The sequence below is a fragment of the Alligator mississippiensis genome, chromosome 3 (assembly GCF_030867095.1).
Source record: "Alligator mississippiensis isolate rAllMis1 chromosome 3, rAllMis1, whole genome shotgun sequence".
Taxonomy (NCBI): domain Eukaryota; kingdom Metazoa; phylum Chordata; order Crocodylia; family Alligatoridae; genus Alligator; species Alligator mississippiensis.
In genome coordinates, this window is record NC_081826.1 from 145,007,979 (window position 1) to 145,022,593 (window position 14,615).

Sequence of the window (14,615 nt, forward strand, 5' to 3'; positions counted from 1 at the left end):
GTGTGGCACATAGTTGCACATGCACCGTGTAAGGTTTGTAGTGCCTCAGATGGCTTTGAGGCACCGCAAACTGCACATGTGTGCTTGTGGAGACATGTCCTGAAAGACCACAACAGGTCAGAATGTTTGCATGCTATAGATTCCCATCTGAAATTGCTGGATTTATATTGTGAGAACCAGGGTAGATATGCACCTTTACAAACTAACTAAATAAGATACATATAGAGAGAGAACAAGCTTTCATTAACTCATATTCACTTCATCAGATGCTGTGAAAAGACATGTAGAAAGCCGAGTATAAGAAGGGGAGAGAAATTAGAATACAAAAGACAAGGAGAGGTGAGGGGGGGGCAGTAGTAGGAGAGAAAAGCAATTGACCAGTAAACCTAAAGGGGGGGTCATAGATTCCTAGATTGTAAGGCTGGAAGCAGCATTTCAAGGCCTGGTGCCTTGCTGAGGATGAGAGTTCATTAGTCTGTTGTTTGAGAGACACGGTTTGAGGTTGGGAGCCTGTCTGTAAGCCAGGACAGGTTTGTCCCCGAAGGCTACTTTGAGATGGTCATCCTTTCCCAGGAGGGGTTGGAGGTCATTAAAGATGTGTCTTAGGTGTTCCAGCTGGGGACTGTAGGTGACAATCAGAGTAATTCTGTTGCTCTTGTCCCAGAGTTGGTATCATGGCAGGTCAGAGTGAGGTTTGAGTCTGGTTTTGTTGATCTGAGTGGGATTGTATTGTAATTGTAAGAATCCCTGTTCTAGATACTTAAGGCATTCATCCCATTCCATTGGCAACGCATAGGGGGTGCATGTGGGTGCATATGAACCCCCTAAGATTGGTGGTGCACCCTCTGAGAAAAGTGCCACCAATGCTGCTGGTGGCACCTGCGGGCAATCGCCGCTCGTTACACACATACCCCCCCGCACACACACACACACACCACCGGCAGCATCTGTGGACAGGCTCCGATCACCACTGGCCACTGCCAACACTGCCACCGCCATGCCCCTACTGCCAACACCGACGACGACGACACTTGTGGGTCGTCGCCATGCCCCCTCAACCTCCGGGGGAATGCGGTGTTCATGTCCCATTCAGTAGGGTCAGAGCAGATCTGGTTGTAACATAGAGCTTAGACAATGGATGTAGTGGTGTGCTTACAGCCCCCATTTTCTGTTGCTGCAGGGAGTAGGATGCATACCAATGGCTTGAAGTTGCAGTCAATTATGTTTAGATTGGATTTCAGGAAGAGCTTCTTCACTGTTAGAACAGTAAGGTGGTAGAGTGGACTGTGTAGGGAAGTTGTGGAATCCCCATCACTGGAGGTTTTCAAGAAGTAGCTATGTCTGGAGTGCTCTGTAAAAACAACAACCCAAGAGCCCCCATAACACAAAAGGAATAGCTGGGAGATTATGAGAAGAATTCTGCAGCCTGGAGCAGGTGGATATTAGAGAGGGCCAGGTTCAGTAGCAGGAGAATGTTTATGCAGAGAATACAGAAAGGGGAGCTCTGGCTGTCCAGATAAAGAGGTTGTTTGGTTTCTCCAGGTTTCTGGGATTTTCTGGTTGCTACATGGGTACTGGGAAGAAATACCACCCCTTCTCCATTGCTACATGTGTCAGGGTTTCTTTTCACCCTTCTCAGAAGTGAAGTGAGGGGTGAGTGCTCTAACCACTGTGTTAGAGGATGAGAACAGACCTTCTCTGGAGCTTGATCTAATAGGTTTACTTTGAGAATTCCTACCAGATTGAGCCCCTCAGGTGGGAAAGGTAGGGAAACATCTAATTTGTGGATTCCAACTAGGCTGAGGAATGAGATAGCCAGGAAGCAGCTTAGCAAGCTCAGGACAAAGATGCTTCTAGTCATAATGAAAAGCAAAAATTTAGGCATCTGGGGAACTAACATTAAACATGTAGGTGGCTCAAGGCGTAAGCAGCAACAGATCTGGAGAATCCAAGGATTCCTATAGACATGCAGCAAGGCTGCGTCAGAGCAGACGCAATTAATCAAGTCTGCTGGAGCGTGGAGATTGATGCACTGCAGCGTTCTCCTGTGCCACATGCATCAGCATCCCTCCACTGAAAAATGGCAGCGGGGTGCTTTAATCTGAAGCTTCTTCAATGACCTTTAGTTCAAAGGGCCCTGCCACCATTTTTTAGCACAGAGACACTGATACATGTGATGCTTAGGTGATTTTAGTTAGCATGGCTCACTAATTAAAGTACCTTCCCCACCTGACAGAGTATGTCTATAAATGCCCCACATTTTTTGCTTAGGTGCCAAAGTCCCACATTCAGGAATTGCAGAAATCTAGATCTTTCACTGGCAATGTCCAGCTCCCAATCCATTAAGTGATCATTTTAGGAAGTCTTAAGCTTCCCATAATCCTTAGCATCCAGTTCTCCTTCCCCAGATTGGCTGAACCTCATGTGGGATGGTGAGGAACAGCATGAGGAAAAAAGGAAATTGGGTGCATCTACATGTGCAAAGAAACATGACTAAATTTAATGTGCATTAAACTAACATTCATTAAGTGATTTTTGGCAGGTGTCTATACATGCAGAGACTTGGGACTAAAGTTAGTCCCAAATCCCTCCAATGCTGCCATGTGCCCCTTGGGAGCTCCGGTCTCTGGCCACATGGCTGCCAGCACTTGGCAGACATGTTAAAGCCAGACCCAGCTGCCAGCACTTGGCAGCCATCTTAGGAACTCTTATCCTTGGCCAGCCCCTTCCCTGGCCAGAAGCTGCATACCCAGCACTGGGGCAGCACATGCCAGCTCCCTCCTTCCCTACCCTGCCTCCCCATGCCCCTGTCTCTGTCAGCAATGCCCAGTGTCCCACTGCTCAAGCCTGGCCCCTGCCAGCAATGGTGCTGGCCCTGCAGGCCCCAGGAGGCACCCCCCACCCAGGCACCAAGAAAGCCATGCACTCACCAGCAGGGGCCAGAGCACCAGCTGCGGGAGGTCCTGGCTGACCCCCTTTGCCTGCACTCCCCACTCCAGCCTGGCTGCCCTGTCACCCATACACCCCCTACCCCTGCCCACCCCCAGCACTACTGTCAGGTCAGGCACATATGTGAAACCAAAAATCTTCATTAGCCTCACAATCCCCACCGCCATCTCTCTCCCCTCCCCCCTCAACAAACAGTGCAGCTCCACCACTGTCCTCACCCACCAACAATAAAAACCCCCACTTACAAGTGGAAAACTTTATAGACAGCCTTGGGGCTGGGCTCTGAACAGCCCCCTAGTGGCTGGGCAGGCCCAGCACTAAAGTTATTGCAGGGTTATGTCTACACATACATTGATGCATTTTAACTAATTGTGCCTAAATTTGATACCTACATCTTCAGGTATCAATTTAGGCATGGTTAGCCTAATGTGAAGCATGTTCCCAATGAAATGGAAGATATTTGACCACCTTAGAGCCCATGCTTAGTTGTAAATGAAAACGGGTCATATCGTAACCCCTAAAAACCTATTCAAATCCATTCTTTTGTTATAATTCATGTATTGGATTGCTTTATAACTGCCTTAGCTATAAATTCATTCTGATTATTTGTAGTAAATGCTGGCCTCATTTATGTATGTTGGCTGTGTTCCTGGAACTAGTGATTCTGGAAAGAAATCTGTCCACATTTCAAAAAAATACTAAAACTAATTAGTCATTGTAGCTGGAGAAGCTGGAAACCTTGACAACCAACAAGTGGGGGAGAATTCACTGTCCACTAGCCCTGGCTATTATTGTCACAAGATTCTGGTTTGAAATTAATATGGAAGTCAGTATTGTAATTTTACCATCATAATGGCAGCAGTAATAATGCTGAACAATGGCAGCAATATCAATTGGCTCTTATCATTACCTTCTGGGTGTTTTATCATTCTGTTTTAATGTGGTTTTCAAGTAATTTGCCCATTGGTCTGCAATTCCCTGGCTCACTTTAATAAACTTTTAAAAATGTAGGTGCCACAGTTTTTAGCAGGACTTTCTATAGTTTTATCAGCAGAAGAAAGCATAACATCTGGGCCTGGTGATTTACTGCTTTTTTTCTGATATGATGTGGGGGTCTAATCAATAGATTTCTGCAAGTATAGATCATGTCACCTCATGGAAATCACATCAGTCATCACTTCTTCAAATTATTTGAACATATAAGTAGTGGATAAAGGAAAATTAATTGACTCTCAAAAGGTCTGTGAAAAAGTCCCATGCACAATGCTACTAAAGAAACTGAGTAATCAGAGGGTTAAAGGCAAGGAATTGCCATGAATTAAAAGCTGGTAAGAAGACAGAAAGTTCCTTAAAATTCTGTGTGAAGATTCATGTTCCTAGAAATGTAGGGCTTACTGAGACATCAAGAGGTCATTTAGTCCAACCACCTGCTATAGGCAGGATCATTCCAACCAAATCATCCCAGTCAAGTGTTTGTCTAACTTGCTCTTAACAATTTCCGAGGACAGAGATTCTACAGCCTCTCTGCCTAGCCTGTTCTTATACTTAACAACCCTCATATTGAGAAAGTCTTTCCTAATATCCAGTCTAACTTTCCTCTGCTGCAATTTGAGACCATTGCTCCTAGTCAGGTCCTCTGTTGCCCCAGAGAATAGTCTGTCTCTATCATCTTTATCCTCTACCCTCTACCCACCCTTTGGGTATTTGAAGACTGTTATCAACAAGGATCCTGGTTTTCTCTGATAAAAAAATCCCCAATTTTAAGATTTAAAAAAGTAACCTAAAATCCACATTTTTCCATGATTCTATATAGTGGTGTTTCATTTTAATCATGGAAAAACATGGATTTAGGGTTACTTGTTTTCAACCAAAAATTAGAGATTTTTTTTAATCAGAAAAAAACAGGATCCCTGGTTATCAAATCTGACCTCAGCCTTCAATAGCCCTAGTTCTTTCAGTCTTTCCTCATAACTCATGCTTCCCAGGCCTCTAATCATTTTTGTTGCTTTGCACTGGACTCTTTCCAATCTGTCCATATCTTTCTTGATGTGTAGGGCCCAAAACTGGACATACTACTCCAGGTGAGGCCTCACAAATGCCAAATAAAGCAGAAGAATCACTTTGCTTGATATGCAAGCAACACTGCTGTTTACAACAGCCCAGTACGTTGTTGGCTTTTTGGGGAATAAGAGCACATTCTTGATTCATATTAATTTTATGGTTCACTGTAACCCCCAGCTCCTTCTCTGTAGTACCACAGCTTAGCCAGTTATTCCTCAGTCTGTATTTGTACATAGTTATTCCATCCCAAGTGTAAGACTTTTTACTTGTACTTGTTGAATTTCATCTGATTGTTTTTGGATCATCTCTGGTCTATCCAGGTTATTCTGGATCCTAGTCCTGGACCCTCCAGTATCTCCAACCAGCTTGGTGTCATCCACAAATTTACTAAGCATGCATGCAGTCCTCTCACCCAAATCTCGCCAAATGTATTTACTAGGGCTGTGCGAAATGGGCCCTATTTGATTTGGATTCTGCCTGAATCAGGGACAGTGATTCAATCCATTGTTTTGGATCACTGTCCCTGATTCAATTCGGCCGAATCCAAATCTGAAGATTCGATGCTGATTCGGTGAATCAGAGATTCGGACACAGGCACAGCTTTCAAAGCTTTTTTCTATGTACCTTGAGGCTTGTGATTGCTGCAGTGCTGGGGCACATGGAGCATCCCATAGGAGCATGGGGGGGCTCTCCAGCATGCTCAGCAGCAAACCCAGAAGTGGCCTGGAAGTACTTCCAGTCCACTTATGGATCTGCCAGGTAGCGCGCTGGGGGGCCCCCTGCCTAACCCCTCCGACTGGGCAATCAGCCACAGAGGGACCCTGGGTGCCCCCCCAGACCCAGGAAACACCAGTCGCCAAGCCAGGGAGGTGCAGGGAGCCAGGGAGGTACCCCCTTTGCATGCTCCCCGGTGAACCAGGAAGTGGACCAGAAGTGCTTCTGGTCCACTTCTGGGTCTGCTGCCAAGCACGCGGGGGAGCCCCCCGTGCTTCTGTAGGACGCTGCATCTGCCCCAGCACCGCAGCGTTCAGAGCCCCTGCTACCTAGAGGTATGTAGAAGAAACATTTAAAGCTGTGTCTATGTCCGAATCACTGAATCTGTCCGAATCTCTCCGAATCAATTTGGATGGTTCCGATTCAATTCAAAGAGATCAAAGGGTCCTCTGGTTTGATTCAGATTTGAAGATTCGGCCATTGAATCAGGCCAAATCTCCACCGAATCAAATCAGGGACCGAAGCTTCGTACAGCCCTAGTATTTGCTAATGATCTCAAAAGGGCAGGGAGAAAATGAGATTGAAAAACTTACAAATGACTCCAATTTATTTAGATTAGTCAGGACCAGAGGGAGTTGTGAAGAATTTAAGAGTTCTTAAAGCTCTTTAAGTTCTTCAGCAAGTTAGCTGGGCTGGAAGCATGATGAGAAATGAAGTGTAATGTATAATGTCAAAAGTATAATGTAATGCACACTGGAGAAAGAAAGAAAAGTAGTCATGCACCTTACAACTGTCTGTCTCAGTTCAGGAAAGGGACCTATAAAAAACCTCTGATCAAAGTGCACCCAATGTAACAAAGCAATGCATACATGATACGTAATAAATGGGTGGAGAAAATAAGGAGACTGTTACAATGCTGTTTTATAAATCAATCTCGTGTGTACCCCTAAAATATTCCAGGTGGTACTGTTCACCCAATCTTAGAAAGAATATTACAGAATTAGAGCACATCAAAAGGGTGATGCAAATGATTGATAGCCTGGTAAAACTCATATGAACAGAGACTGACAAGAATAGCATTGTTTAACTTAGGAGGGACATGAGAAAAGTATATATAACAAAGAATGGTACAGAGAAGGGAGAACAGAGTGTGCGCTCTCCTGATGCTATAACACAGCAGAAGAAAAAAAAATGGGAAGAGTGCCTGCAATTAAATTATAAAATGGCAAATTCTAAACTGCTAAAATAATTGTATTTTCATGCACAGAATAGTTTGACTGTGAAACTCACTGCCATAGGAGTCTGTTCAGGCTCAGAACTTAGCAAGGTTCAAAAAGAGGCTGGACATTTAGAAGGATAACAAGAATATGCACAGACATCTTAAATAACAACAACAAAAACTGAAGAAGGACTATAAAATGTTCCTGAGCATAACCCAGTCCCTAACTATTAGATGTATTGAGGTGGTTATCTGCTGATTACTCTTCCCTCTGAAGCAACTGGTGCTGGCCACTGTTGGAAGACAGGATTATGGACTTGATGGACCTTAAGTCTGACCCATTATGGAAGTTCCTATGTTCACCCTTACATTTATACATTTGAGCTCTTCAAAAGTATGAATGTGCATTGAGTAATATATTTTACCATATCCAACCAAGACCCCTGTTTTCTCTGTGTAAGAGACTTCCAGGCTCTAAAGGACTCTATCAGCCAAAGTCTATAGGAGAGAGATACAGATATCCAGAGAGATTATTATGGACATTTGCTAAACAGAACCAGAAAATATGCTATTGAAATAAACTAAAACCCCAGTGATTCTAGTGCGTGGTGTTTCTCTGAAAAGGATGTTAGGTATTAAGGACATTCTGTCTTCTATATTTTTAAGCAAAGCAACTTCTGTTCCAACACTGTGACAGCCTGAGTGGCAGCCCATTCTCAGTGAAGAATCTACCACCTCCATTTTCATTACTCCTATTTTGAGCTCTGAATATTTTTATTATATTTTGTGAAATTCTTATATATTCTTATTGGCAGTTTATAAACCAGACTCGAGTCTGTTCCATATTTGCTTAGGACTAGATTCTAACTGAGACTGAAAGTTTTCCTTATTCCTTCTGAGTGTTGTATCTAGGCAGGCCAAAATGTTAGTGTTGGCACTTGGTGGGAACGTAGGAAAGCAACCCAGATAGTCCCAACAGATGCAAGAGTGGAGAATGGGGAGGAAAAAGTGGAGAGCAGGTAGAACCTCTACTCCAATCTTTATGCCTATACATCAGCCAGCTGAGATGCTGTTGAAGGGAGGTAACTGGTACTGACAGACCCAGAACTGGTAGTCTGGGTCTGCACCCCAGAAAGTGGCATCACCAGTTATTTGCCCACAGTGCAGCTAAGAAACCCTGGCTGATACTGTGCTGCTATACAGCCCATGCTGTAGTCTTTCTCTTTCTCCCCCCACTCATGCAGAATGCCATCAGAATCTAAGATTCTTAAATGAAATTTCTTCTTGCAGTGCTGATTTATTAATACACACTTCAGAAGCAATAAAAAACTGCATATGACACACAGCTTCAGCCATACAATAGCGGGCTCAATTTATCCCTCATTTAAATTGTTGAAAGTTTTACCCCAGGTATATATTTGGCCCATGAATAATGAACATGAAAGCTGGATTAAAAAAATAAAAAGATGTTTTAAATTTCATTTTAACTGATGCAATAAATAAATGCAATAAATTTCACCCTGGAACAGCGTAAAAGAGAAGCAACTCAAAGCAGATAGATCAGAAACCTAAACGCAGGTTGCAGGTAGCAATAATCAAGTCTCATAAGTGGGAGGATATTCCTGGGGAAAAGCCCATAATTGTCAAAGTCAAAATAACCAAATCTTCAATTGAAAAGTGGGGAAGAGGAAGGGACTTAAATGAAGGTACTTAAAACTTACATAATGAAAAATGAAAGTAGCTGAAGATGGCTACTAGTCTAGAGGGAAGGGAGGCACAAGGTCACTTGTGCCCCTAGGTTGAGACCTTAGCCTATGTCTCTTTCCCTTTCCCTTTCTTCTTCTTATTCCGCTCTGTGGCCATGTGATACCCTCAAAGCGGGATTTGGCTATGAGAGCCGTGGGCTAAGATCCAGGGGTGGTATTAATGGAAACATGGTCCAGTTCTCCTCTGACAGTGCCAGAGAAAGTACCTACTCGCACAGATTCCTCTGAATTTGAGCTGCTGTTCTTGCATAAGCCATGACATGGGTCCAGACATTTATAATATCCATAGTCACTTTGCTTTTCTATGTTGTCAGAATTTTCCTGAGGAACGTTAATGACAAAAAGAAAAGGTGATTTTCGGAGCTTACATCTGAGGCAAAGTCTAACAGAATTTAATGGGACAAAGAAAAGGCATTTCTTTAACTTGAAAGCTTTCCCCCTGTGAAGTTCAAAGGCTACAGCAACAAAGGAAGTGTTAGAACATCTCCAAAAAGAGATCATAAGAATATTTATGTTAGGCCACCTAAATACAGAGGCCATTACCAGCTTCCTCTATAATAAAAGAAGCCATAGTTGTGTTCACAGAACTGGTACTCTGCTTTTTACAATGGTTGTTTCCAGCTATTGAGTACTGAATGGCAGCACAGGATCTCACTGAGCACTGCTGTTTATTAATAGAAGTGATAATAAGAGAGCACTCAACTGCTATGTATTGCTGGTACTTGTGGGGAAGAAAAATACCTCTGCTCCCCATATTTGGGTTCTATTGAAAGCCTTGAATGAAGGCAGCAATGGTTTATCTTTAATGAACACTTCTAAACTTTGGGGAAGTTCAGTCCCATCTCTACTGATTAAAGAGTATAAATATAGTTTTCACATGTGTCTGTAGAGAAATGAATTGCTATTGTTAATCTGTTTTCTCGAGGTACTGACAGTAAAATAATAGATTTTGAATTAGATGACGTGAGATATGTAAAAACAAATGTCTGATTCTTCTTTTAGTATATTGCTGACATCAGCCTTTTTAATTGCTTGTAGAAAAAAGCTAACTGAAGTATATAACAGCTTCTAAGAAGTTCCTTTATATAAACTTTGTTATTTCTTTAACCTTTCCTTCTTTTTATCATTACAGTTATTTGGCTGTTTCTTAGCATGGGAGACTCGAAATGTCAGCATTCCTGCTTTGAATGACAGCAAATACATCGGGATGAGTGTATACAATGTGGGGATAATGTGTATTATTGGTGCAGCAGTTTCATTCCTCACTCGAGACCAGCCCAATGTTCAGTTTTGTATTGTCGCTTTAGTCATTATATTCTGCAGTACCATTACACTCTGCCTTGTGTTTGTACCTAAGGTAAGTTGTATGCTGATTCTTCAATTTGTATTTTCTTTTTTAGGACAGTTGTATGTTAAGTACATTTCTGCAACAAGCAAGAAGGATACGTGCAAATGTTAAATCAAATCAATCTGTAATTTGTTATCCCTGAAATGTGTGAACAGCAAAGTTCCATAAGATTTTGGAGAAACTGGAATGCATAAATCAAATTTGCAAGAATTTGAATATATACATTTGTAATGCACACTCTCTCTCTAACTTTCTAAGCCCAAGAAAGAGAGAAAAAGTTTTGAGTCTGTAATTTCAACAGATGGGTTTGTCCATGTTGCCGTGACATTATGCCCTGCAGATCCTAGGACTGAGTCCACAACATCCAACCTGAGCTCAGTGACAGTCTGAGCCAGAAGTTTGCCAAAAAGGCTCCTCTGGACTTCTTCCCAGCATCCACCTGCAGACCTACCAGAGGCTGAAGGCCCAGAGTGCTGGAGTCCAGAGCAGCCTCACTGTGAACTTTCAGTTCTGAAGCATGCCTGTGGAGGTGGACGGATGGGATATCCTCAGCCCCATGCTCCCAGGACCTGCCACTGCCATGGTATAGCTGAACTCTGTGGTTCATTCTTTTGGGCTAGGGACAGAAGCTACACATAAACTGGTTTAAGTGATTGGAAACTAGTTTAAACCTGTAACAGAACAGAAGTTTCATTTAAGATAAGCCTGGGATGCATTAGTCGATGCATCTCAAGCAGGGCTAAGGAAGTGATGCTTCCTCTTTACTCAGTGACGGTGAAACCCCAGCTGGAGTACTGTGTCCAGTTCTGGGCACCGTACTTCAAAAAAGACATTGAAAATCTTGAAAGGGTCCAGAGAAGGGCTACAAGAATGACTAAGGGCCTGGAGGACAAACCTTATGAGGAAAGACTAAGGGATCCGGGACTGTTCAGTCTGGGGAAGAGAAGATCGAGGGGGGACTTGGTGGCCATCTAGAAGTATGTAAGGGGTGAATATTGGGAGCTGGGAGAAAAACTGTTCACTAGGGCACCTCAGGGGAGGACAAGGAGCAATGGCCATAAACTGTTAGAGAAAGGTTTCAGGTTGGATGCAAGGAAGAACTTCTTTATTGTAAGGGTGACCAGAATCTGGAATAGACTTCCCAAGGAGGTGGTGCAGTCCCCAGCCTTGGACGTCTTCAAGAGGAGACAGGACAGACACCTTGCTGGGATCATTTGATCTCAGCAGTATTCCTGTCCAGAGCAGGGGGGGTTGGACTCAATGATCTTTCGAGGTCCCTACCAGCCCTTAATTTCTATGATTTCTATGATTTCTATAATTTCTACAGTGTACTATCACACTTAACTGATTTAGGTCAAACCAGTTTAGGGAACTTCTGTCCCAGATCCCTTCTTGGTTCAAGTTAAGTCACAGCCCCCCAGCATCCCAGGATGCTTTGCAGCCCTGGACTATGCTGCCCGCCCAGTGGAGCAGGGACTGCCTTGCCTGTCTACTCCTTAGCCTGTTTTCTGCCTGTGTCCATCAGCCCATAGGGACAGGGGCAGGGGAATAGACCCCCCCCCCGGCCCCATAGCCAGCATCTACGCAGAACATGGGGGGAGGGCAAGCCTCTATGGTGCTGGCTTTTCTGATCATGACAGACCTCTCCCCTCCCAGCTGCTGATTGCTTCAGTGGCCCCAGGGCAGGAGCTCCCCAGTACCCCTATGCTGGGCTGCAGGAACAGGCACCTGTCTGGGAGAACTTCTTTTCCCTTGCTCCCGTGGCTGCAGCTGAAGCAATCATCAGCTGGGAAGGGGGAGGAGGAGAATTCCCCTCAGCTCCCCAGGGCTGCCTGGGCTGAGAAACCAGGCAGGAGGCAATCTCCTGAGAGGGAGGCTCTACCAAGGTGAGCCAGCACCCTCCCTCCCATGGGGGGACAGCAGAGATTTGAGGATGCTTGCCTGGGCTGGCAATGGCCAGCAGGCTGGGAGATGTGCTCAATTATCCCCTGCCTACTGGCCTGGGTCAGTGCAGACCTCCCCCTGCCTTTCCTAATTAAAAACTGAATTTCAGTTCAGTTGGTTATCAGTTCAGCCTATGCAGCTAAGAGGATGCTCCCCAGTTTGAATCGATTTAGCCTCAGGCTTTTGACTCTCTATACTTAGCCCTGGGGACTGTAAAGGAGGAAGGTTAGACCAGTGGTGCGGGTGCTTACTGAGGACTCACAGACCTGATCCAGTTCTCTTCTCTGCCACGAGCTTATTGTGAGACTTTAGGCCTGTGACTCAGTCTCTCATCAGTTTCCCAATCTGTAAAATGGCTATATCAGAACTTTTTTGCTCCACGGGAATGTAATAACTCATAAATTCCTGGTTCCATGAGGATTTTTAGCAGAAATTTAGAGTATTGTTACTTGGAGTCTGGGATCGTGCCTACATTAGTTGCTAATACCTGATGATTCTGAACCACCTATACAAGATTCAAAAAGTAAACCCAGAGATTCCACAAAGGAATCTATAGTGTCAAACACAGTCAAGGCCCTGCTGTGGCCTTTCTGAGTTTTTTTGCAACAGAAGAATCAGCCTGTTATTCTTACTGTAGTAAAAAATGAGTGAAAGTTAAGAGTTGGAATTTTTCAAGGGGTTCCTTGAGTCTAATGAGGGGTACCTGGAACCTAAAAAGATTGAGAACTGCTGGTCTAACCTATTATTGTGCTGTTAAGCCCGTGGTCAAAGTCTATTATGTTGCCACACTTTGTCCTTTTTCTAGTCCCTCTTAGAAACTCATTTCTTCCATAATGCATCCAGGACACTTCAACTTGAGCATGGCTAGGTGGGCAGAGAGCTTTGATCACTGCTACTACATTTCTACAAACTGTACATACTGTATTAGGTGTGTTTGTGCCAGGAGCTAGGGCCGGCAGGGGCAGCCATAGGGGGGCTGAGGGAATGGGTGGGGGTTGGGGGGGCTGACGGGTCCTCCCCATTATCCCCTCCCCCCTCCCCAACCACCCCCTCCGCTGCCCCTAGTACTTACCAGCTCAGAGCCGGCTGCAGCTCCCTGTTGCAGCCACCCAGGACTGCCTGAATTATCAAAGGTCTCCAAATCTTTTCTGAAGATTCAGAGAGCTTTGAATCAATTCAGACTTTTAAATTGGTCCCCTGTTTCGATTCGGATTCGAAGATGGGCACCAAATCAGGCCAAATCTCCTCCGAATCAAATCACCACCCGAACCTTCGCACAGCCCTAATCTACAATCCCACAGCTGCAGCTCCCTAAACTGTCAACCATGTGTACAACCATGAGCACAAGCCCATGCACTTAGGAACCTGATCTACATAATTCTTAGCACCTGTATAAATGTATAATAATTTTTAATACTATTATGTTTGGGGCTTACTAATATCTTGCAGAAATGAATATAACAGATTAAACATGCATTACATAAAAATATTTTCTACCAGCCATTTTATATCCATTACACATGTGTTTGCACACACATTCTTTTCCTTGTGTTACACATAGCTTTAAAATGTGACTATCTGTTTATCTTCTCCCTAGAGGTAAAAGGCCTAATGTTTTTGGCCCTTCTTCATACAGAAATCTTCCATACTTTAACATTTTTATCACCAATTTTTTACTCCCTTTGTTTCCTTTTTCTTTTTTGGGGGTGGAGGATGGGGGAACAAGTGAGCACAATATTCTATATGAAATAAAAATACTTATTGGTTTAATGGCATCAAAATATTTTAACAGTGTTTTCCATCCTACCTCCTATGCATCCTAATGCTTTACACCAGGGCAAAATAAGTAGTAGTTCGATTTCAAATATGACCTTTCTAATCTGACAACATATTACACCCACTTGGCATTCACTTTGATATAAAAATGGGCAAAGAAAGAGAGGATTGGTCTTGTAGCTTTTTAAGGCCAGAAGGGGCCATTCCATTAAGGTGATCTAGCCTGGTCTTTGTTCTAGCACAGATAGCAGAAGCCACCTATTGATTTTTTCCTTCTAAGCCAGTATTTAGATGAACTGGAGCATATCTTTAAAGCAAGCTATCCAGTATTACTGCAATGACTTTCAAATGAGGCAGAGTTTACCACTTTGCTTGGTCAGCTGAATCTGTAGGCTTGTTTACATTGCTTTTGAGGCTGCTGCCAGAATATATGCCCTGCTCCACACATTCCAAACCCACTCTGGGGTTACTCCCTACCCCTGCTTTCAAGGTCTCTGTCTCTGTTATGCTTAAGAGCAATGAAACTTCCCTGTGCTTATTAAGTTAGCACCTCTCTTCCTCTGGGGCCCCTCCATGTTCAGGGTGTTCCTGTAAACCACAGGAGAGAAGACAGTTGGGATAGAATTGTGATTTTTAAGTGGATTATATTGCTCTGAAGGATGAAAACATAAATGAAGGAAAAAATGAGATAATAAATTACAGCTTAAAATTGGAAAAAATAGCAGAATTAACTTTGCAAGGGAGTTAGAATTCAAGAAATAGTCCATAAAGCCTTACAGAAATTGGCTAACTACTGCGCATGGAATGTACAATGTATTCCTACTTTGCTGAGGACTGT

The 14,615-nt window shown here is 43.7% G+C and overlaps 1 protein-coding gene across 2 annotated transcripts in view; it reads left to right on the forward strand.

The window, feature by feature from the left end:
• GABBR2 (gamma-aminobutyric acid type B receptor subunit 2) overlaps window positions 1-14,615 on the forward strand; it is a 977,761-nt gene that overhangs the window by 938,710 nt on the left and 24,436 nt on the right. For both annotated transcript variants that reach the window (XM_059724473.1, XM_006266752.3), the window contains one exon: window positions 9,842-10,066. In XM_059724473.1, coding sequence (XP_059580456.1) covers window positions 9,842-10,066 — 225 coding nt within the window. The remainder of the gene's footprint in view (window positions 1-9,841; window positions 10,067-14,615) is intronic.